General features: G+C 39.7%; 1 protein-coding gene across 6 annotated transcripts in view; it reads right to left on the bottom strand.

The window, feature by feature from the left end:
- grhl1.S (grainyhead like transcription factor 1 S homeolog) overlaps window positions 1-25871 on the bottom strand; it is a 28831-nt gene extending 2960 nt beyond the window's left edge. The window contains exons 1-15 of one of the 6 annotated variants that reach the window (XM_018265933.2): window positions 25708-25871; window positions 16594-16780; window positions 16293-16363; window positions 15833-16190; window positions 13898-13974; window positions 12917-13073; window positions 12465-12576; window positions 10722-10816; window positions 5086-5244; window positions 4550-4637; window positions 3172-3311; window positions 2900-2940; window positions 2325-2413; window positions 1107-1192; window positions 62-126 (exon numbers count right to left, since the gene is read on the bottom strand). In XM_018265933.2, coding sequence (XP_018121422.1) covers window positions 62-126; window positions 1107-1192; window positions 2325-2413; window positions 2900-2940; window positions 3172-3311; window positions 4550-4637; window positions 5086-5244; window positions 10722-10816; window positions 12465-12576; window positions 12917-13073; window positions 13898-13974; window positions 15833-16190; window positions 16293-16363; window positions 16594-16780; window positions 25708-25727 — 1745 coding nt within the window. In that variant the 5' untranslated portion in view covers window positions 25728-25871. Of the gene's footprint in view, window positions 1-61; window positions 127-1106; window positions 1193-2324; window positions 2414-2899; window positions 2941-3171; window positions 3312-4549; window positions 4638-5085; window positions 5245-10721; window positions 10817-12464; window positions 12577-12916; window positions 13074-13897; window positions 13975-15832; window positions 16191-16292; window positions 16364-16593; window positions 16781-25400; window positions 25675-25707 lie in introns of those variants that run through there. The other 5 variants (XM_018265936.2, XM_018265938.2, XM_018265932.2 and 2 more) reach the window with 5 other exon arrangements.
- Window positions 25872-26087: the final 216 nt, after the last annotated feature.

Raw genomic sequence — 26087 nt, 5'->3', positions numbered from 1 at the left:
TTTAATGGTGAAATCTACATATTTACACACATTCGGCAACAGGCAACACGGAGTCACTTACCCCTTTTTACATTTTTTAAAAATCTTTCCAATTTTTTCAATGGGAACTTCATACTTGTCAGAGACCTAAAATACAAATATAAAAAATCAAGACTGTAACTCCAACACTTTCATTCTAATAGAATGGTGTTCATAGTTGGAAAATAATAAATAATGTGGTGGGGTGTTGGAACCCAGTACCACTGAACGCTAACACCCCACAGAATGGTGTTCAACTGCAGACAAACTCATTCTGATGAATTGACACAATGTAATGAAGTGACCCATTTATTAAAGCAAGTCAAACGTTGGCAGAGAAAATGTTAATAACCTGGATACAATTACAACTGCCTTCAGGATTCGCCAGCTCGATATTTAATAAACCTTTCCCAGAATGTTCACTTAGTCTGCACTTTTGAAAATGCTTCACCCATTCGAATTCTGCAAGATCATTTTATTTATACAATATTTGAGAGTTTCCGTAATGGCACATGCAGAAGACACTTAAAAAACATCTCATTGACCAATATGTTAAATGCTTTATCTCTGTGCAATCTGAGCCACTCAAAATAAGCACCTGAGAACATTGCTCCTAGCTGGGCATTTTGGGGCAGTTCCTGAATATCTAAGGATTCATTGACTACAGTAAGCTGGGTGAGACTTTGCCATATTAAATTTCTTTTCCCCACAAAGATCCTGCAAAAGGTAGCTATAATGCACTGGCAAGATTGGCACAAATTTGACTTAAAAAAAAGTAACTAATCAGTTATCTTCCCAGGAGAGGAGCAATGTATAACCATAATGAAAATTAATAATTGTATCTAAAATTGAAAAGGTGAACTTTAGAGCAGGTTTATAAACGGCACTTGCCAATATAAACCAAGCCAAACAATTACTTTTGGACAGTCTACTACAAATCATAAAATAAAAGCAGTTGCTGATTGGATGCTATTGGCAACTGCACTTGAGCAATGAAGTAAAATCAGCCCCATGTCATTGCAATGGGAGCAGTGAGTAAGTGAAGCAAGTGAGCGGGACATCACTATATACTGTTGGCCAATACTTACAGCCTCCATTAATCCTTTCAGTGTTGGTGTTTTGAGCATTAGAGCATCAAAAACTTCCTCTGTCTCCCTCCTGACGTAGAGCAAAACTGAAAGAAAGTGTTTAATTAATATCAGTTATAAAAAGTCTTCTTACCCAATTACAAGATAATGGATGCCTGGGTTTTCTCGTAGCCTGTATTGATACCATAAATAAATAAATAAATAAATACACACACACACTTTGAGAAAGGCTGAAGTAGCAGCCGAAACATTAGTATGTGCCAAATAAAGCTATACTTATAAGTCCTGAGCATGCGTTTTTTTTTTTCTAAAATGTGTTAATGGAATTAATTGAAAACTGCACCAAGGCACCGCAATACTTGTTTTTGTCGTGAATGCCGAAATTCCCAATATATATTATATTATATATTTTTATATATATATATATATATATTTATTTTTATATATATATATATATATATATATATATATATATATATATATATATATATATATATATATATATATATATATATATATATATATATATATATATATATATATATATATATATATATATATATATAATATATTTTTATTTTTATATACATATATATATATATATATATATATATATATATATATATATATATATATATATATATACACAAAGTTTGTACAGTGAACGCACTCCTCCCGGTTCAGATTCTGTTGATGGTGGTGCGTTGGTCAAAATTCCATGTTACAATTCAGTAAATGGACCCGCACTCGTTCTTAAAGGTGAAATAAATGTGCTTTTATTCACAGGTTCATTTCAGTGAAATAACCTGTGAATAAAAGCACATTTATTTCACCTTTAAGAATATTTCCCTTTAATATATATATATATATATATATATATATATATATATATATATATATATATATATATATATATATATATATATATATATATATATATATATATATATATATATATATATATATATATATATATATATATATATATATATATAAAGTCTATAGTGGTGCACTCGCAATATAGGCAACTGCCTGGGTGCTGGTTATAACTGGGGATTTAGAACCTGTTCTAAAAGCTAAAGACTTACACACTTCTTATGTGATGCACCTCTATACAGCACACAGTAAACATATGAACTGCAGCCCAAGTGTCCCAGCTGCCGTATCATTTGCAGCAGTAGGTTACTGCAGGTACATTGAAGAGCAAGACAAAATTACCTCTTTTTGGTTCATCAACCCGGGGCAGCTTAGCAGGGGGTGCGGTGAAATCCTCTTCAGGGGAGAAGGGAAGTCTCTTCATTCCAGGGCTGGTAAGACAAGAAAACACATAAATTGCAACAGAGCTACAACCTGTACAATGAAAGAAACAACATTTCTATAGCTGCCTTGTTATAAAATGAGTAATTGATTTTGATGCTCTCTCTCTCTGTGCCCCAATGAATTAACGGAGGTTACGGTTAAATGACACAGCGTATGGCTCTCTCCTCTCCTAGCAGAAGCATATTCTGCATTATCAGCTTAGGCTCAATCCTTCAAATCAGTCATAAATAACCTGCAGCCTCCAGCTGTAATGAACATCAACTTCCCAGCATCCCCTGACAGCCTGGAGCTCAAACGTCACCTGGAGGCCTGCAGATTGTAGATCTCTGCTCTAAGCCTCAACGGCAAACATATATGCCAAAACTGGAATTCCAGCCCACATCTGCAAGGCTATGTGACGGATATCCCTTCTCCAAAGAACTCCAAAGCCAATTTTAGAGCTACTGCTCTGGAAAATACAAAAGGGTTATTACCTCAATTCTCCTTCCATGTCCTCAGGAGAAATAGGAAGAACCTTGAGAAAGAAGAAAAGGAACATTATTTTTGGTACAGTTTAAGAAACAATTAGGATCATGTACTATAAGGTGGTCCAGGTATGGAAACCCACAGCAGCCAACAAGATGTCTTTATTTATACAGCAGACCAGTAAATGTTGCCTGCTGATTGGTTGCCATGGGTTAATGGAACTTATGACAGGCAAAACATTTCGGTGTGGAGTGAACATATAGAAGAAATTTACGCTTACATGGGTGGTGCGCTGGAGGTTGGCAAAATGGACGTCTGGGATAAACAGGACAGGCTGAGTGTCCAGATCCATCATGGGCTTAAACACAGTGAAGTCGGTCCTCTTGTGAGATGGTAGAAGCCCCACCTTAACTTCTTGAACTGTACGAGAAAAGAAAAGGCTCTTGTTAACACGTTCTTTATAACAATTACTAAAAAAAAGTCAATCCCAATGCTGTCCCTACAGGCCATGACTTCAAGCTTATCAAAAACTTTGCACTGCAGATGCCATTAATCCACTTTAGTGTACACCAAGCACAGACATGGATAAATGTTCATTGGTTAGGGAAAATGACCCGCCCCCTCTTTTTTTGGACATTCAGTTCAGTTGTTCCATCGTGCAGAGATGGATTCTGGCACTTGAAGTTCCTCCGATTTCCATAGGTAGGGTGGTGAACAGATTCTGTGGAAAGCAGAGTGCATTCAAGACCCAAAATCCATTACGTCACAGTGGAACAAGGTGAGGGAGTTGTGGGGAAAATGGTTCCTACAAGCCAGAGGCAGACCATCATGGCTTCCATTCAATCATCTCTCAAATGGTTTTGGAATAGCATGCACAGCCTCAAGTTAACGTAATAATAGTCTACAGAATAAAAATGGAAAAATTAACAGTTGTTGACTCCAAACCAAGAAACGGACAGGATGAAAACAAATATTAAATAATCCAGTTTTGTAGTTATAACAGTGTTTTTCCCCCATTAATAGATTTCCTTTAAAAAAAATGAATCCTTAAATGAGGATGCAAGCATTCTGAAGCTGCTTATATTGTATACATGCATGGAGCTGTACTGGCATGTACCATATACAACTGCAAAACCAACAACGGCCACTAGGGGTGCTATGTATTTTCCCAGGAGACTTGTTAAATCTTTAGGCAGAAGTTGTGCATTTAGAGTAAGCTATAACCTATTTAAAAGGAAAAATAAACCATGTTCAGGAACGGGGTTTATTTTCTTCTCTAAGGCTTCCTATACACATACAGTACTGTAAGTCTCTTTAGTATTATTTCTGGATTCACCTTCAGTTATGTCTGTCTTCTGTGAAACAAGTGGATTCATATATTGATTATTTCTCATTACTTCCATATATTCCAAGTATTTATTAGCAGCCAGGGTATCAGCGTGACAATAACAATTCCCGTACATACAGAAATAGATCTACCTGGAGAAACACAACCAGGCTATAAAAGGAACACCTCTCCCTCCCATACTGTGAGCAGCTCATAGGCCTGGGCCCTATCCCTTCAAACTCTGCTGATATTGGCGCTGCCCACATTAAAGCTGAAGAAATAATTTCCTGTAAGTGAAATGATTTCCAAAGCTTCAATCATTTTTACTTACAAGTATTGATCTGGGAGCTGGGCTCAGAACACTTGCCTTTTCGCTTGCTCTGTTTACGTTCTTCGTCTCTTATTTTACGTTCTGCCCCCTGCAACACAGAGAGATACAGGTGAGGGATACAAATCACACAGAAGGGAGGATAAAGAAACCCCTGGATGCTCATAATCTTCCCTATAGTCAATACAATTGAGTTTTTATTTGGATGGCACTTTGGTTCCTCCATTACTCCAGTAGAGCAGACAGTGCACAGTTGTCGCCAGACCTATTTCCACAGGCAGAGATGGGCACCCTGGAGCCTTTCAGAGCCACCCATGCCTGCTGAACATCCTGGAAATGGATATTTAACAAGAAAAAGGCTAAAGGTAACGTGCCATTTTAAGATGCTGGAAAGAGCTTACATGGCACAAGTAGTAGTAGCATAACTATAGCAGCCGTCACTAAACCCAAGAAGTCTCTACAGGAACTACATTGGCTCCAGTTGGCTTATAATAGTACAAAATGGCAGCGCGGCCTCCAGGGACCAGCAGGAGCCTCACCTTGTCACAGAAGACTTTAATCTGGCAGTAGGCTCTGTGCACTGGCTTGTTACTCCTATTGTTGTAGCTGTAAGTGTCAATCTGAAGGTTCAGAGGCAACCCTTTCACTCCTTTCTGGGAGGAGAAGTCTGTACTCAGGCAATTCACCGATATAAACACCTGGCAAATAAATAAATACAATTGGCAACTATAGCCAGCATAGAAAATAAAAATAGTCTGTATACATTCTTCCAATGGGAAAGGCAAATACAACGGGTATGGTTTAGGTCATAGTTAGCAAGGTTTAAAAGCGCCATAATGAATGTGCAACAACTATGCTAGTGAACTGTGTTATTAAGAATATATTATTTTTTTTAATTTAAAAATATATAAATATGATAACATATACAATAAATACACTTTCTAACTTCTTGAGTGTAATGCTTCAGATAGCTTTAATTTGAGGGGGGCACGGTCTCCTTTTGGATCAGTCACAGAGCTGGCACCTCCATGTATAACTCAAAGCATTGCAAAACACCACATGAAAGGTTCAACCTGTGTACAACAGCGTGTATACCTTACAACAAGTGTAATGTGTACCATGTCAAATATAGAAGTGCAATTCATTAATTAATGTCTGGCTAACCAAAATGGACTCCATTATTTTACACGATCACAGACCTTGAATCAACTGCTCCAGGCAACGGGACAAGCTCGAATGGAGAAGAATTTGTGGGGTGTTAAGTGGCGTGAAAAGCGCTCGACACCTACATTACAAAATATTTATTGTACATCTTTATAACTGAGCAGGATATCACTGGGCGTACTGTGCCATTAAAGCCGAGATATTCATTGTATTCTATATACACAGCTTTGTAAACTACTAGGTCTGTTAGGAGATGCTGGGATTTATAAACAGAGGTTGGATATTCTATTCGAACTTATAGCTATAATATTTTATTAGAAAGGCATTTAAAAAAGGTGCCAACATGTATCACAGAGCTGTACAACAGAAGCACATTCATGAAATATTAGAAATCGGTTGGACCAGGCACAGATAATGGACTCCGCACATCTTGTGATTAAGCCTAGCGGTGGGCGGTGTTTCTGGGCACGAGAAACGAATGAATGGCCGGACAGAGGAAGAGCGATTGTTTGGAAACAGATCCGCACACACTCAACTGAATGAATTCGGGGAAGATACCCCTTTTATTATGCCACCAGTAATTCAACGTTTGGGGGGGGGGGAACCCTCACTTCATCAGGATTCAATTTGGACAGAGGAAGAGCTTGATACAAAACTATGGGTATGAGACAGAAAAACAAAGGCCCAGATGTATCAGCATCTAATCATTGTCCTCCCTGGCACAAATTACCATATAATAGGCTTGTTGCTGCATCTCTGAACATCAAGACCTGTATTTCAGAGAAAATACCGCAGGTGTGACCCACCCAGATGAGAATATTAGGCGTCGCCTGCTTCTGTGGAATTAACAAGTCAGGTATTCACCTGACTCCGACAAACACATATGGGAGAGGCAGCACTTGTGTGACTGCATGGGGGCGAGACTACAAAGGCTCTGGCAGGAGGATACATAGTGGTGAGAAAGTTAAGGGAGTTTTGAAGACATCAGCCTCTAAAAAAAAAAAAAGTTAAAAAAAGCACTAAATGGCAATATAGTAATATCTAAATATATATATTACACATCAGGCACATCAGCATTTTAGAAAGCCTCTGCCAAACAGAGCACGTGGTCTGAAACCTATGGTTTCTGTATAAAGACGAGTTAGCAAAGGGACTGGGAAAAGGAAGCTTAGTGAGTTAGATGAAACAAATCCAAGGCACACCAATGCATTACGACCAATATCTGGAAGACCATAATGACTAGGGAATAGTTGGGTGATCTCGTCAATCAGGGGGACTCTGATTTGCCCCAACACAAACACATTCCAAGCAACTACTACAAAAGCTAAACGCCAGGTAGACAACAATTTTTTTTTCTTGGTCTACGTCGCCTTCCCAGACGCAGCATTTAGCAGAAATAATGTTTTGTTTCAGTTCGGGACTGAAGAATGAGGAGGAACCGGGTTATATTGTTTTGCTTTTGTTGGACAGGACAGAAAGAATCTGGTGGAACCAGATGAAGATGCTTTAACAGATTGCTCCTTTGGGTTGGGCCTACTTCAGGCCAATGGCTTCATACCTGTAAATGTCATTTTAAAAAAGTGACTTCACTAACCAGTTTTACCACTTCTTGGAGGCAATTCAGAGGTTAGATATGTCCAAATCTCTCATCAATATCATGGATATGTACAGCAGGCTTCAAATTTCGGCAGGCAGATTTCAGAAAGACAACATGTTCTTTTGGGGGGAGACCTGAATTGCTGTCAGGTGGCCTATTTAAAAGAGCCACATTCTCTACTGAAAATGCTTATGGTATTGCTGGTGGTACAGCTACTGTGTTGTGGAATTACAACTCTCAAACCAACAAACCGCCAACAGTCTTAGCGACCCTGCATGGAAGATACAGAACTAGTTTGTTCTTACTCATGCGTCAGGTCTATGTAATACAAACAGAGCCCCTCTGGTCATAAGAAAATGGTAGGGAAGGTAGAAAGCACATCTTTGGTGGCTGCTCTTAGTAAACTGTAACACACCGAAAATATACAGTGCTGCTGTCCCCCGAGGCAGGGAAGGGTCGGGTTATTTGCTTTGCTTAATCCTGCAAGCATAATGTGTTTTGGCATAATTCCACGCTGGAGGTAGCGTTCTGCTGAACTCTTCCACTGAATCCTGAAGCATGCGATTATGGCCTTAGTGTGATTTGGTTTTTCTCTACAGCTCACGATACAGGGCCTGGATACTCCCTATTAATTGCACTTTCCAAGTAGCTTGACTTTAGGATGAGGGAAAGGATTACAGTCTTACATAGTAAAATTCTGCTCAGTGCAGTAATTTTGTGTTTCGGGGGGGGGTTTATGGGCAGAAATAAACCCTAGAGGGATCCCATCACCAGAAAATAAAATCCTTGGCCTTAGTACAATTATATATTTAGTTTGTAAAATAAGCGCATTAATGTTCCATCATCTTGCGGACTTTGTTTCTATGGACTGGTTATCCGGAATGATCGGGACCTGGAGCTTTCCAGATAATGGATCTTTCTGTAATTCGGATCTTCATCCCTTCAGTCTACTAGAAAATCATGTAAACATTAACCAAACCCAATAGTCTGGTTTTGCCTCCAATAAGGATTAATGATATCTTAGTTTGGATCAAGTACAAGTTACTGTTTTATTATTACAGAGAAAAAGGAAATCATTTTTAAAAGAAAATTGGAGTATTTGGATTAAATGGAGTCTATGGGAGATGGCTTTTCCGTCATTCGGAGCTATATCGTTTCAATCTCATGGGACGGAGGCTTGGGACCCAATATGCAAGACAATGGGCACAGCTGAACTCTGTACATGCCTCGCTTCACCTACCCTTGCCTCCTAGGACATTACCCCAAATGTTATTTATTTAATTTGTGTCATTCTCCGGACACACCTGTGTCATAGCTGTATTGATGCAGACCATATTTTCACACAGTTTACCAAAAGAACGTAAATGCAGTATTTGCACGTCACTTGCACCGAGCAGCAGATTGGTTAAAAACCATTGTACACTGTCAAAAATGTCCCACTTAGCCCAAAAAAAGTGAGCTTCTCCTTTAAAAAACGTGCAGGCGCTCCGCCAGGATTTCTTATGCACTTATCTGCCTTTTATTCTTTCCATAGAATAAAATAATGGGAACCGAAGCTGAACAAATCTTCAGTGTGTTTGCTTATAAATTCTCCCAGACATTCAGCTTGTGGCTTTCCTTACGTAGAGCTGTCAACATTGGCTGCCGCCACTAATTGTGAGCTTTATGCCACCATTCATGGGCGACTCCTTTTCTCCCAGGCCCCCGGACTTGGTGTGTGTTCTACCTGTTCCATTGTTAGAAAATATTCCCACCAGGTCTATCCAGAGCAGCTTCATTCAGGGAAGAGTGAGACGCATATTCTGGCCCCTGTGTACATAGCCGGCTTGGAAGAATATGCTTCATTATACCTCAAACAAACCAGCTCCATGTGAAAGAAAGAAATACAAACAAGGAAAAAGAAATATTCCAAAAGGACTGGTCTGGGAAAAAAAAAAGATCTTTCTGTTCCGTTGTATTAGGGGAAGGTGTTTTAGGCAAATGCCTTGTTATCGCACAAAAGGTCTCTTCATTACAGCAAAAGCCCACACATTGTTTCTTAATAGCCACATCAACAAGGTAATGAGATATCTTCCCCTGCGTTGGCTCAAAAACCTCCATTGACTGAAAACCTTCTACAAGGTAAAAGGTGGCAATTAACCCACTCATGAACGTTCATTTTCAATGTTGCCGAGTTCCCCTGGAATAAACAGATGTGGCAATGGGGCAACAATGCTTTCAATGGCTTCACTTGCATCAATGCCCCTTTAAACCAAGACACATATTGAATCCACATTCTGCATGGATAATTAGCAATCAATTTAGATGCATGCTGCATGGCTTCACAGAAACCAATGCATCTGAATGTACGCATGTATTCTGAATAGTGAATTCAACCTCTGCCTAGTTTCAAAGTGGGTGAAAAATTTTAGCCCAAAGGGTATTCCAAGAAAATTTTAGTTAAATTTGGTTTCGTTCCCTGATCTAATGTGGTACAGGCGGCCTGAAGTCCATGGGCCAGTGCAACTCTTTTCTAGCAGGTTGTGGGCCTGACTTTTCCCACAACCCTCCCAGTCTGTAACTAAGGTTGCCAACCTTTTCTAGAAAAAAATACCGGCCTTCCTATATATTTATTCTTTATTAATAACATTGGGTTCAAACATAATTTTTACAGCCAGACCCATAAATTACCGGTGGCTCCGTGGCAACCCTGTTTGTGACCTCAACACACACCTGCACCCCCCCCAAATGTCTGCTGACTTTCCTAGATATACTCGTACCTACCCGGGTAACATCAGCAGGTCTTGCACAGGATTTTAAGGGAGTACTACATGTTGGGTCAGATCAGAATTGGTACCGATTGTGGGCCGACTATTTGTTGACCCACAAATTACTACTGGATTCTGTCTGCTGCACATACAGGGAGAGGTTTGACAAGCCGACGACAGGCCTGTTGGGTGTGTCACCATGAAATCTACACATTTATTAGCTGATCCACAATTCCCAGGATTCTCAGTCAGACTGTCTGGCTAATTCTTATGCTTAGGCCACCGCTGTGCAGGGGGAGGCATATGGGCTGATAGCAGGACATTTTTGATTTTTTGGAAGGCATCATAGATTTCTTTGTATAACATTTATACAACCTGTCGCTTTAATTACGTATATTGGATAAATGCGCTGCTGCTTGAAATAATATTAATATACATAATATTTACCTCCTTTTTTCCCCAGGGCAGTGAGGTGGAGGTTTACGCAACTAAATAGTTAATAAGCATGTTGTTTGTAATTAGTCTGAAGCTGGATTCTGATTATAGATTCATAAAGGGAAAACATCGGAGATAATTACAGCGTAGGCCGTTAATAAATGCAGCACGCCCAAATCTTTCATTTCACAAGTCACAGAAGTACAAATAATAAAGGAGGCTGAATGCTTACCTTTCCTTCATCATTCAGGTCCCAGGTAAAAGAAATGGCGTTATAGGCAATCTCCTCGATGTTACTGATGGTGTTAAAACTCTCTTTGTAGTCGGCTGAAAAAAACAAAATAAAAGAGGGTTAAGACCAAATGGGAATCTGGAGGATTCCACATGCTGAAATACAGGATCCCAGACAGCTGAAACAGGAGGGTTGAATATTGCGGTTAGCAGAGCAGGGGTGATCACTGCTGCCTTGGTCCTGACCCCTTGCACTATATTATATAAATTATATATTTTGCCCATGTCTGTGTGGGTTTATTCTGGGTACCCTGGTTTCCTCTACACTCCAAAAACATATAGGCAGGTTAACAGACTTCTGATTAAATTGACCATACTGTGTGTGTGAATGTGATAGAGACCTTAGATTGTAAGCTCCACTGGGGCAGGGACTGATGGAAATGATAAATTATCTCTGTATAGAATATCTGGCACCTGTACTACTTGGAGTGAGACTTAAATTGAATATAGAATAATGGACATAGATTGCACACAGTATAAGAGACTTTAACCTTTAAAATTGACAGGACCCCTTCTATTAAATCAGCACGGAGAACGCTACAATATAGAGTTGTGTTCAGAATAATCGCAGTCTGACATCACTAACCTGATCAATCACTGTATTTGGTAGAAATTATATTTCTACATGGCAAATAATTAACTAGTAGTAGTAGCAGAGTAATAGAAACCAACAGACCCAACAGTCATGACATGCTGCGGATTCTGCGTCATTGAATCATTCATTGAGGTTTGTTCCAAATAATATCAGTGTAGAGTTCAATTAGTGAGCTCATTCATTCTGTGAAAAAACAGGTGTCAATTTCAGCTCTTATTTAAGGAAGGAAGGAGCAAATCCCCTGGATCTTAATCCAATAGAAAACTTGTGGGATGAAATCATAGATGTGGTTTCTTAGGCAAAACCAAGAAATGTAGAAAAATTGTGGAATGAAACAGGTGCCAGAAGTTGGTGGACTCCATGTAACACAGATGTGCAGCAGTTCTCAAAAACACTGATTATACAACTCAATATTAGTTCAGTCATTCAAAGGAAAGCAAAATCTTGAAACATTTGCCAGTTTATGCAGTGAATGAGTTTGTAAAGAAGAATGCAGACACTGATATTTTTTGGAACAGCCAAATATTCCCTTTTCTTCACTTTTAGACAAATTTGATAAATGTTTCCTCATGTTTTGATTTGGAATAGAATGTGCAGTGTTCCCAATGCATTTGCATGTATGCAAATAAAAGCCATTACAGGTATGGTATCTATTATCTGGAAACCCATTATCCAGAAAGCTCTGAATTACGGAAAGGCCGTCTCCCAAAGACTTCATTACAATCAAATAATCAAAGTGATTTCTTTTTTCTCTGTAATAATAAAACAGTAGCTTGTACTTGATCTAAACAAATATATAATTAATCCTTATTGGAAGCAGAACCAGCCTATTGGCTTTATTTTATTGTTAACATGATTTTCTAGTACACTTAAAATATGAAGATCCAAATTACAGAAATACCCTTTATCCGGAAAACCCCAGATCCCAAGCATTCTGCCATTTCCTTATTCAATCCACATACAATAACTGGGTTTTAGATATTTAATTAAATATGCATTTGGTCTGATTTCAAGGACTGGTAACTTTCTCCCACTCAGGCCAACAACTTCAGAAACTGCAGTAAAGCAATATCTTAGTGAGGGGCTTACCTATGTCTATGCATCGTTGCTTTGCCGTGTGCTGCCGTGAATGCCAGTACTTCCAATGGCGGAGCTGATCCTCTCTGCTCTTGTCATCAGCAAACACAACCATAACCACACTCTGAAAGGGAAATACAAAAAAGTGTAAGGATATAGAATATTTTCAGTGTACACAATATTGCTGCTTTACATTTACAGCTAGAAACAGGAGCCGCTATATTGTACACCTACAGCCAGATTCCCGGGCCCCAAACAGTAGACAACTGGATAAGGAGAGGTGTCAACTGTGTAGTTTAACAATTCCTGATTTTAAATTTGGGGGGAAAAAAAACACTTCATGCTTTATCCGAAGCGATCACAGCTGCAGGACAGTTTATGACATATATGTACAGTAAATTATACCTTTTTACTATTTCCATCACAAAGAAAATAAAAAGGAGACAGAGAAAGCAATCACTTACTCTGACTTTACTGATTGGATGGTGTATTCCTTTGTTGCCGCCAATCTCCTTTAGGGTTATGGGGTAAAACTGGCCTTTGTTCAGATAGGTCATCGTGCTGTCCCCGGGTTTAGGCCTAAGGGATTTCGACGCCTCAAGGGTATATTCAAAGTTATTCCTGGTTAAGAAAATAAAGGATATCATATTAATGGCAACGGCTACTGCCCATCTAGAACACACAATGCCCAAACCCAGAAAGCAATTGTGGGGATAATATTACTATATTTTCATATATGGCGGAACAGGAGTATTCTTCATAGATCTACAGATGTATGAATTTCTCCTTTAATGGGCGGTTCACCTTTAAAAGGAACTTTTTAGTATGTTATACAATGGCAAATTGTAAGCAACTTTTCAATTGGTCTTCATTATTTATTTTGTATAGTTTTTAATTATTTGCCTTCTTCTTCTGAGCATTTCCAGCTTTCAAATTGGGTCACTGACCCCATCTATAAATCAAATGCTCTGCAAGGCTACAAATGTATTGTTATTGCTACTTTTTATAACTCATCTATTCAGTCCGTCTCCTGTTCATACAACAGTCTCAGTGCATGGTTGCTAGGGTACTTTGGACCCCTTCAACCAGATTGCTGAAATTGCAAACTAGAGAGCTTCTGAATTAAAAGCTAAAGAAAACTACAAATAATAAAAAAAAAAATGTATATTTTAATTGCAAATTGTCTCGGAATATCACTCTCTACATCATACGCAAAGGTGAACAACCCCTTTAAAGGTCAAACTTAAAACATACTAAACAGAACTTAATTTTGGATCATCAGTGGGTTCCCATAACCATAACCCCCTCCCTTAATGTAAAACGAAAGCACCCATCAACTTTGCCTCTTGTCGACATACAGGGGCCGAGCGGTTGCTACACAATAAAAGTGAAAGCAAAACACAATGATTACAGAGACACGCGTGAAACAGGGTTTAAAGCATTACCCAGCAACAGAATCAAAAACATAGTCTTCTGAATTCATGCTGCCCATTCGTAGACTCAGGTCAGGTGTAAAGAAAACCTGGAATAAAAAAAAAAACACTTATAAACTCCACCAGAACAAAAGAGAAATGTAAAGGAAATAGAGCAAAGATTAGGCATTACTGTGTTTGCTTTGTGCTGCCACCAGGATTTGGAGTGTCAATAAGGTACTTCTCCAACCACAAGGGGCTTCCTAACTGCCTATATGCCCACATTTATCCCTGTTTATATATAAATTGAATATATAAAGTGGATTAACCAGAACGTTCAGTATGAGGAGGCAGGGAAATTCTAGGATAGATTTCTACTGGCTATATATGCAGGTATGGGACCTGTTATCCAGAATGCTCGGGATCTGGGGTTTTCCAAAAAACAGATATTTCTGTAATTTGGATCTTCATACCTTAAGTCTACTAGAAAATCAGTAAACATTAAATAACAATAATCTGGGTTTGCTTCCAATAAGGATTAATTATATCTTAGTTGGGATCAAGTACAAGCTACTGTTTTATTATTACAGAGAAAAAGGAAAATTTTAAAAATTAGAATTATTTGGAAAAAATTGAGTCTATGGGAGAGGGCCATGCCGTAATTTGGAGCTTTCTGGATAAAGGGTTTCCGGATAATGGATCCCATACATATACACAGGATATATATATCACGTAGACATATTTCAGATAATTTCCCTGCCTCATTAAACCAAAATCTCAGAATAATCATCATGGAAAGTGAAAAACACATGCACAAAGGAATTCTAAACGTCATAACTGCAAGAGACGAAGTTAAAACATAACCCAATGATTATTAAAGTAAATTCAGCCTGAAGAAGGAGCACAAACAGAGGGTAACAGTTTGGCCGAGGATTATGGGAGCAATGTTGTGTTTTATACAGTATTGTGGGGGTTTTTTTTGTTATAAAAAGGCCAAGAAGACAAGTGGAACGCTTTGCCCAGTTTGCAATGAAAAGGAAAATAAAGTAGATAAATGTAAGCCAGCTAACAGAATAATGATCCTATTCATTAGGCAGTGCTATGGGCACATACATAGCTCTTTTGGATGAAACACCTGGGACTAATCCTGTGTGCACTAAACCTCTTGCTTTTATGGCGGGTTGGACCATTAACTACTCATTTCTGATAAGGCTTTCTAGAGATTTTTCTGTGCATCTCAAGTTTTAAAAGACAAAACCACAGAAACATATTTATTTATTAGCCTTGTGTCCCGACTCCTGGCTGGACTATACCAATTCAGAAACCCAGAATCGGCAGCCAATCAGATGCCTGCTTTCAATTTTGCCCTGCACTAGACAAGTAAATCCTGAGTGCTGATAAGTCACTATAGGTTAGGGATCCCCAACCCTTTGAACCTGTGAGCAACATTCAGAAGTAAAAGGAGTTGGGGAGCAACACTAGCATGAAAAATGTTCTTGGGGTGCCAAATAAGTGCTGTGATTGGCCATTTGGTAGCCCCTATGTGGATTGTCAACCTACATTGAGACTCTGTTTGGCAGTACACCTGTTTTTATACAACCAAAACTTGCCTCCAAGCCTGGAATTCAAAAATAAACACCTGCTTTGAGGCCACTGGGACCAACATCCAAGGGGTCGGAGAACATCATGTTGCTCACAAGCTACTGGTTGGGGATCAGTGCTATAAGTTATGGATCCAGTCCATGCTACTTTATAACCCATCAATTATCCACGGGAAGTGAAAAGTTTTCTAAATACATGATGCTTCAAACTATATTTTTAAGTCTTAGAATGCCTTCCGACCCTTTGGAAGATGTAGGTACAGTTTTAGATGGTATTTGGGAGAAGGTATGGTGCAGCCTTGGCTTTACATTGCACAAGCCTCGATTAAGGGGGTAAATAAGCCATAGTATGATAAAGATCTACCACCTCTGGAACATCTTCCTTGTATGTTTCGGAGAATGTGGAGTCAGGGGTGCGCCTCTGGGAATTAGGGGGCTGGCTGTTAGGGGTGAAGTGATCAGAAGGGACATTTCGGTCAAAGGCGACAATCCGTTCTGTCGGTTCCGTGTGGAACACACTCTGAAGGCCCACAGAGAAGCAATGGCTCTGGGATTCGGTTTTGATGGGGTGAGCAACAGAGACTGTAGTGTCCGGCGTGGTCAGGTGACCTCTTTTATCCACCTGGTTGGCCAGGGGTACCACTATGTTAAAGGGCACCGTTTTCAGTACCTGCACCCTGTTCTCTGCAAGCAGGGCTTGTTCATTGATCTGATGCAAACCATTCCTTTAAAAAAACAAAAAATACAAAATCAGCATTTCACAGAAGACAATGAGATAATCGTTTATTAAAAACAAGGTTTTTCCTATAAGTGAGAGATGGGCAAACCTTTTGCTGTGCTCCTGCTCCACGTGGTCGTGCTCCTGCTTTGCTGCCGACGGCCTCCTTTCCCTTGGAACCTGTCACAGTCAACATTATTTCATTAACCCAATGCAAAGAACTTCAAGAACACTGTTACAACATGAAAATCCCACGCTAAGTGCGAATTAGTCTGGCAGCCACGCTAATCTAAAACAACTGCAAGAACCCCAGTTCTGTTATTGCTGGACAACTAAACTGTATTTCATTTTCTGTTATACCATGGCTGGACAACTGGCAACAACAGAAACCTTGTACAGAGGGTCAGTACCTTGTAATAATCATACAAAAGTCCCAAGGCGGCCGCGCTGTCTTCATCTCCATTTATGCTCATCATGGCTTTGGTGGCCGCTGTTAGGGGATTTTCAAGAAAGGACTTCCAGGCTTCATCCTCATTGGTGTAGGATCTCCTCTGCTGATACAGCCCATCGTTCTGAAGCACCAACACCGGCCGTTTACTTTAACAGGAGAGAAGAAAGAACTGAGCTCTAAGGAGAATTGGTGCCTTATAAATTTGCATTATGACTGGACAAATGTATTTTAGCGATATGCAATTGGTCTTTTTTTATTTCATGGTTCTTTTATTATTGGGCCTCTTTGGACCCAGTGGTTTAGACAGTACAGTTGTAAATTGGCGATACTGGCTGGTCAAATAAGGGCATGTATAGTCAGCTAAATACAAATATGAACCAGAAAATTCCATAGAACCGGCTGCTAACTATAGCCCATGACTACAAAAAGAGGGAAAGGACATTCATAGGAAAAATAAAAATACACCTTTAATCAAGATGAACAAGAAAGCAAATACAGCAGCAATCTGCCAACTGTGCCTGTGTAAAGTAATTGTCTACACAGAATACTAAATACAATAAAGTATTATACCGACCAAGTCATGTTTGTTTCTTTTTATATTTACAGACTGAGATGCAGTGGTGTTTACCCGTTACCTGCAAAACAAGTGCACATCTCTTCCCCTTAGAAAAGAACAGCTGCAACTATAAAAGCATTGGGAATAATGATATAGTAGTGGGAAAAATTAAACAGGGTCTACATTACTCTGGTACATACTGTATAGTTTCAAAAGGCTCTTGCATAGCAGGTATAGTAGGAAGAGATGTACCTATAGTAGGGATAGCAGGTATAGTAGGGAGAGATGGTGTCTATAGTAACAGTGGATAATAGTCTCTGGGAAGGGAGTGTGACTGTGGGATAGCAGGTATAGTAGGGAGAGATGGTGCCTATAGTAACAGTGGGATAATAGTTTCTGGGAAGGGAGTGTGACTGTGAGATAGCAGGTATAGTAGGGAGAGATGGTGCCTATAGTAACAGTGGATAATAGTCTCTGGGAAGGGAGTGTGACTGTGGGATAGCAGGTATAGTAGGGAGAGATGGTGCCTATAGTAACAGTGGATAATAGTCTCTGGGAAGGGAGTGTGGCTGTGGCATAGCAGGTATAGTAGGGAGAGATGGTGCCTATAGTAACAGTGGGATAATAATCTCTGGGAAGGGAGTGTGACTGTGGGATAGCAGGTATAGTAGGGAGAGATGGTGCCTATAGTAACAGTGGATAATAGTCTCTGGGAAGGGAGTGTGACTGTGGGATAGCAGGTATAGTAGGGAGAGATGGTGCCTATAGTAACAGTGGGATAATAATCTCTGGGAAGGGAGTGTGACTCTGGGATAGCAGTTATAGTAGGGAGAGATGGTGCCTATAGTAACAGTAGGATAATAGTCTCTGGGAAGGGAGTGTGACAGCAGGTATAGTAGGGAGAGATGGTGCCTATAGTAACAGTGGATAATAGTCTCTGGGAAGGGAGTGTGACTGTGGGATAGCAGGTATAGTAGGGAGAGATGGTGCCTATAGTAACAGTGGGATAATAATCTCTGGGAAGGGAGTGTGACTGTGGGATAGCAGGTATAGTAGGGAGAGATGGTGCCTATAGTAACAGTAGGATAATAGTCTCTGGGAAGGGAGTGTGACTGTGGGATAGCAGGTATAGTAGGGAGAGATGGTGCCTATAGTAACAGTGGATAATAGTCTCTGGGAAGGGAGTGTGACTGTGGGATAGCAGGTATAGTAGGGAAGAGATGGTGCCTATAGTAACAGTGGATAATAGTCTCTGGGAAGGGAGTGTGACTGTGGGATAGCAGGTATAGTAGGGAGAGATGGTGCCTATAGTAACAGTGGGATAATAGTGTCTGGGAAGGGAGTATGAGATAGCAGGTATAGTAGTAAGCTTGGTACCTATAGTAAGATCATTATCCAAAGGGTAATACAGGTTTTGAAAACTGTAGTTCACAAACAGCTGAAGAGTCTGGACCCTAAAGCCCTCAGCCCCACCAACAACAAAACATCTTGGAAACTCTGATCTTTCACAAACACTAACCTTCTAATAACAGAACACACACCAAATCTCCGTGTTTCACTTACACACGCCTGTACAACAATTTCCTTGCTGCAATAGTTCACCAGTTATGTCATCTTAAGGACATTTACACATCAAATACACAGCGCCCTGCCTGAACCATAAAAGTCAGCAAGCTGAAAGATGCCATTCTTAGATAAATTAAATGAAATATAAATTCCACTTTATATGCACTTGCATGGCAATAAACCCTGTATTACAATGTATTGACTCTGGTTAACATACATATGAAATAGAGCACTAGAGCCAAAGACGGGGAGTGGAATTCTGGGAGTTTATTTCAAACACTTCTTGAGCACTGTTGCCCTGCACTGGTACAACTGGTGTGTTTGCTTCAGAAAATCTACTATAGTTTATATAAACTAGGGATACACCGAATCCAAGATTCAGCCTTTTTCAGCAGGATTCGGCTGAATCCTTCTGCCCAGCCGAACCTAAATCCTAATTTGTATATACAAATTAGGGACGGGGATGGAAATCAACTGAATTTTTGTTACTTTTTGTAGCAAAACAAGGAAGTAAAAATGTTTCCCCCTTTCCACTACTAATTTGCATATGCATATCCAAATTAGGATTCGGATTCGGTATTCAGCCTGAATCCAAAATAGTGGATTCGTGCATCCCTAATATAAACAAGCTGCTGTGTCGCCATAGGGGCAGCCATTCAAAGCTGAAAAAGGAGAAACGGCACAGTATACACAGCAGATAGAACAGAAAAGCTCTGTAGTATACAATGGGATTCTTCAGAACTTATCTATTATCTACTGTTTATCCTGTGCTTGAATGGCTGCCCCCATGGCTACACAGCAGCTTGTTTATATAAACTATAGTAGTACTTATCTGTTATCTACTGTGTATCCTGTGTTGAATGGCTGCCCCCATGGCTACACAGCAGCTTGTTTATATAAACTATAGTAGTACTTATCTGTTATCTACTGTGTATCCCGTGCTTGAATGGCTGCCCCCATGGCTACACAGCAGCTTGTTTATATAAACTATAGTAGTACTTATCTGTTATCTACTGTGTATCCTGTGCTTGAATGGCTGCCCCCATGGCTACACAGCAGCTTGTTTATATAAACTATAGTAGTACTTATCCGTTATCTACTGTGTATCCTGTGCTTGAATGGCTGCCCCCATGGCTACACAGCAGCTTGTTTATATAAACTATAGTAGAGTTTCTGAAGCAAACACACCAGTTTTACCAGTGCAGAGCAACACTACATTATTCAATCATTTAAAACACAATTTTTTGGTGTTACGGTTCCTTTAAGAAGAACACCTTCCTGTCTTTTACTGCTCGGAAGTTAATTCCGGGATCATGATGAATTCTCCTGTTCCTGAATATTGAATTTTCCATAGAGAAAAAAAAAAAAAAAAAAAACACATTACAGAATTAGCTGAAGGCTTAAGGTTCCCATGTTATTAGCAGGATCTCTTTCTCTCTCGTGTAAATCACACAATTCTCACCTTTTATTTTTTTCATCAATAGCCCTTGGATTAGGTTGCTGCTGCATTCACCCAGTAAGAAAGCTCTGTATATCAGCTGGGGTGTTGCCGAGACTGCAGTGATACGTAGCAGCTTCTTACTGCCAGAGCCAATGTTGTAAAGAAGGGGCAATGCAGGGAAGCACAGAGTATAGTTTCTCTCATTTCCCCCCAAAACAATTATATTAGAATGGGAGACATTAACGGAAACTCCACAGTAAAACATTTTCCCCCCATAATTACATTAAAAAATTTTAAGCAACTTTCTCAATACATATTCATTTTTTTACAAAGTGTTTCTTTGTAAATTTAATTGTAATTGAAAGTACAGGTATTGGTTTTTTTTTTTTGTTTACCCTCTTTTACAATGTCAGTTCTCTTCCACTTCAGTAAAGGGGTTGTGCACCTTTAAAACAAGTTTTAGTATGATGTAGGGATGCACCAAATCCACTATTTGGGATTCGGCCGAATCACAGAATCCTTTGTGAAAGATTCGGCCGAATACCGATTCCTAATTTGCATATGCAAATTGTAGGCGGAGAAAGAAAAAGTGGAAAAAGAATGTTTTACTTCCTTGTTTTGAGACGAAAAGTCACATGATTTCCCTTCCCACAACTAATTAACATATGCAAATTAGGATTCGGTTCGGCCACACACAAGGATTCGGCTAAATCCGAACCCTGCTGGAAAAGGCCGAATTCTGAACCGAATCCTGGATTTGGTGCATCCCTAGTATGATGTAGAGAGTGATATTTGGAGACAATTTGCAATTGGTTTATATTTTTTATTGGTTGCCAGGGTGTAAGATTGATTTGAATAAGAGACTGGAATAGGAGAGGGCCTGAATAGAAAGGAGGAGTAATAAAAAAAAGTTGTAGCCTTCCAGAGTGTTTGGTTTTTTAGATGGGGTCAGTGACCCCCATTTGAAAGCTGGAAAGACTCAGAAGCATAAGGCAAATCATTGAAAAACTTTAAAAAAAAAAGAGAAGATGTAGGTCAATGAAAAAGTTGCTTAGAATTAGCCATTTTAGAAGATACTGAACATTAACTTAAAGCTGAACTGCCCCTTTGAAAAGATGGCTACATCATGTCAGGAGTCAGAAGCAGAGGTGCAAACAATATATACAGAATCAAAGTAAATCAAAGTAGTGAAAAAGAGGCTTAGAGTTTTTTTTTTTTTTTTATAAAGCAAAGTAATGTTTTTGGACAGTTATGGCCCTTTAACATGCCTTAAACTGTTCTCCAAGTGACTCTACAGCATTTGAAATCCCTGCGACCCCCTGTCCACTTTAAACCAAAAACCCTACGCCCTTAATTTTACTGTGAATTTACAGTAAAGAAAAAAAAAAAAAAATCAAGGAAACACTATTGATGTCGAACGTAAGATAAACGAGTCCCCGGTATGAGTAACGTTAACCCCTCGCGCTCTCGGGCAGAGACAGGTTTGCTCGGTGACTGTCAGAGCTTCTGCTCTACTTTCCCAGTTGCAGGTACAGGTAAAAGACAGGTGTTTGAGGCAGTCCCTCCCCATTGCAACATTCAGTTGAAATTCATAAATGCCTGGAAGGGAATCTGCTGTCTTACAAGGCGTGCGAGGAGCCAGCGAGATCACGCAGACAGAGCAGCACAGTCTCAGGTTTGGCAGAAACTTATTTCCCACACAAAACTTTAGGGAGGGTTCCCTTTTTTTTTTTGCCATTTATTCAACACTGACTGTTGACTAAAGTGATTTTTTTATTGCCTATCTTAATTATAGAGTGCCGCGCTAGGCTGATGGATTCCAACATTCTTTGTAGCCTAATAAATGTGAGCTAAAGATTCATCAGCGACACAGACAGCCTATGAGAGCTTTATTGTGCGCTTGTTAGCTGAAAGCACAAGATTATTTTGATACATCATTATATAAGGAACAATGCATCCAAACGAATGACATGGTCCTTTAAAATGAACACAGCCGGAAACTCACAGTTAATATAGGAGTACAGTATAAGCTTCACAGAGTCATGTGAACACAAGTGACATCACTGATATTAACCAATGACATCATTAAGAACAGTTTATAAGCAACAATTTACCAGTTATTCATAAGAAGGTGGAATACATGGCATATACTGGGTACCAATAAAAGAGAAGCTTTATCCAGCAAGCACAGTTGTTACAGGTATGGGATCCGGAAACCCCTTATCCAGAAAGTTCCAAGTTACGGGAAGGCCATCTCCCATAGACTCCATTTTAATAAAATAATTAAAGGGGTGGTTCATCTTTGAGTTAGCTTTTAGTATGAAGTAGAGCGTGACATTCTGAGACCATTTGCAATTGGTTTTCATTTTATATTATTTGTGTTTTTTGAGTTATTTAGCTTTTTATTAAGCAGCTCTCCAGTGTGCAAATTCAGCAATTTGGTTTCTAGAGTCCAAAGTACCCTAGCAACCATGTATTGATTTAAATAAAAGACTGGAATATGAATAGGTGAGGCCTGAAAAGAAAGATCAGTAATAAAAAGTAGCAATAACAATACATTTGTAGCCTCACAGAGCATTTGTTTTTAGATGGGGTCAGTGACCCCCCCATTTGAAAAATGGAGAGAGTCACAAGGAAAACACAAATAATTGAAAAGAAAAAAATAAGCGAAGACCAATTTAAAAATTGCTTAGAATAGTATAACATACAAAAAGTTAACTTGAAGTTGAACCACTCATTTAAAGTTTTTTTAAAATGATTTCCTTTTTCTCTGTAATAATAAAACAGTAGCTTGTACTTGATCCAAACTAAGATATAATTAATCCTTATTGGAAGCAGAACCAGCCTATTGGGTTTATTTAATGTGTTTAAATTATATTTTAGTAGATTTATGTTATGAAGAGCCAAATAACATAAAGATCCCTTATCTGGAAAACCCCTGGTCCTCAGCATTCTGGATAACAGTACTTGATTAAAACTAAGATATAATTAACCCTTATTGGAAGCAAAATCAGCCTATTGGTTTTATTTAATGTTTAAATTAAATTTTAGTAGATTTATGCTATGAAGATCCAAATTACTGAAAGATCCCTTTTCTGGAAAACCCCAGGTCCTCAGCATTCTGGATAACAGATCCTATAAATGTAGTAGTAAAACACATATGGCAAGAAATATTGCAGGATAAAAATAAATTATATATATTTATTAGGGATGCACCGAATCCACTATTTTGGATTCGGCCGAACCCCCAAATCCTTCGCGAAACATTCGGCCGAATACCAAACCAAATCCAAATTTGCATATGCAAATTAGGGGTGGGAAGGGGAAAACATTTTTACTTCCTTGTTTTGTGACAAATAGTGATGCAATTTCCCTATATATCATATTCACAGTCTATAATTATTTCACACTTCAGGGATAATGTAACAAGGGTTCATGCTCTGGGGTTTCTGGAGCAACTTTGTTTCGAGGATATATTGGGGATGCCAATGGATGGGGTATAATGGGAGATAATACGAAATAGAAATAAATCAGATTTACATTTTCACTTTCCCGTTTGCATCGGGGAGATCACTACAAAGTAACTCCAGGTGGGATTATTTCATTACACCCAATGACCGTTACTATGATCTACATCAACTGGCTGAACTGATACCAGGGGCCGGGAACCTACTTAATGATTACGGGTGGGATTTAATGATCCCCTATTAATTTTGGCTAATCCACACTTCTCTTAGGCTCCCAGCAGGGAAGGACAAACAGCCCCATTCTCATGCACTGCGGCAGTCGATCACTTGGCCGGACAGGGAATTTACTGAAAAGACGACCCTACCCCTTTTCGTGTTTGTGTCAGTTTCTAAGGATTTAAAGAGACTGGGAGCTGATGGCAGACGCTAATTGTTCTGAGACTATTCTGCTTAGATGGCCAACGCCTTACAGGTGTCTAGTTTCACCCACATTCACTCTACTCGCCATTTTCTCAGCTGGGACATAACTTTAGCCAGGACCCTGACATCAGATCCATCTATTTACTGTAGTTGTGTTACTTTATGTTACCGAGTTACCCGCTTGTGCAAAACACCCTGACGCAACAGGGGCACATGTTTAAACAATACAAACTTTACAGTAACTGTGTGTACACACACACACATATGTATTTATAGAATACAGCAGATGGACTATACAAACGTATAAGCATAATCCATTATAGAGTAGAAAGCTATAGATGCCCAGGTAGCTGTGCACCAAAATATAACTTTTTTTTTTTATATCCATCATAACATTATCTTTGAATGCTATTTATAATGTTGCCATAAAAGTATTTGCCCAATGCTTTTATATTTCCTTTCTTACCCCCATGTTCCTCTATGAGGGGGCTGCCATATTTGTGCAGCAGGAGTCCATTAGCATTAGAAACTAAACTGACAGACTGAGAAGGGACAGTAAGGTTGGCAAAAGTCAGGTTTAGAAACTTCAAGTAATAATTCCTTACAAAAGCAGAACGATCAGCAAAAAAAAAGATCAACGTGACCTGTAACTTTTAATGTAGACTAATACTTTGAAAATATTTTTTTGTGTCAGTATCACTTTAAGGGAAAGTTTGGCTTCAACTAGTGGGTACCTGCCAGTTGAGCTGACACATTGTAGGGTCTAGGGAGGACACACAGACAGAGGCAGCAATATTCAGTTAGAAGTTTAGCTGTACACCAATTTTAAAGACATATTCCTGCAGTGTCGGACTGGCCCACCAGGAAAACTCCCGGTGGATTGAGGTGTCAGTGGGTCCTCCTTCTTCTAAGCTTTTGTAACAATTTCATGTTCATTTCTTAATTCTTTATGGAAACAAAGGTTTCAAATAGATGGAAAATAGACTGTATTATAAAAGGTTGAGCGAGAAGTGGAAGAAAATTATCTTGGCGAATGGGCCCATGGTCAATCCCAGTTCCTAAATCCCTAATCCAATAATTAGCAGCATTATAGGCTTCAGCAGGCTGCCTACATGTCCGTATAACAGATACTATCGCTTTAACCCTGACGGGGTGCCCCTATATTAACCTGAGCCCTGACACACACACACACAAAGGTTAAGAATATACAAAAGAAACAGATTAAACTCCAATTTGCCCTTGGAATCAGGGATGCTGAGTGAGTGCAGCAGGTGCACCTACACACACCTGTTCCTTGGGCTCAGCTCTGTACCTACCTATTCTGGGGGGGAGCTGCCATATCAAACTCACAATCCCAATAAAGACACCGATTCCATGGACTGAAGGGGGATGAGGATAAGCAGAGAGGCTATGGGGGCGCATTTAAAGCAGCAGCACTACAGAAATAGATTGAGAATTTGGCTGGATGCTGGGAGTTGCACTTTAACATCCCTGCTATATAAATGGGTTAATGGGGAATAAATGAATATAAGGTGCAGGGAGTGTAAGAGAGATCCCCCAGCTGCGGCAGCGATCAGGAGGCCACACACAGACACACACACCGGTTGCACCGGACTCGCTTACTTGTCGTAGTCTTGTGTCATGATGCTCTGGCTGCTCGGGTCGGTAGAACTGGACTTTCTAGTTGGGACAGTCAATCCGATCTGCCCGCGCGTGTGTCGGGGGAGCCGGAGCGCACAAACCCGTTTAGTCGGCTTTTCTGGCTTTTTGAGCTTGGCTCTGATTGAGAAGGAGGTTTAGGAGCTGCGAGACGCCTGATTGGCTACAGCTGCGCCCCTTGGGAGGGGCGTGGACGCGTTGGGAGCAGCTGATTGGTCTACGTTCCATAGGTGAGCCGTTTCCTGGGTCGACTGTCAGCGAGCGCGGCATTCCTGTACCTGCTGGGGAAGAACTACAACTCCCACAATCCCTCAGCAGCCCGGCTCTTTCATTAATACAGGCTC

The sequence above is a fragment of the Xenopus laevis genome, chromosome 5S, assembly GCF_017654675.1.
Source record: "Xenopus laevis strain J_2021 chromosome 5S, Xenopus_laevis_v10.1, whole genome shotgun sequence".
Lineage (NCBI taxonomy): Eukaryota > Metazoa > Chordata > Amphibia > Anura > Pipidae > Xenopus > Xenopus laevis.
Note: the sequence above shows the minus strand (reverse complement) of the source record. Positions and strands in the feature narration are given on the sequence as shown.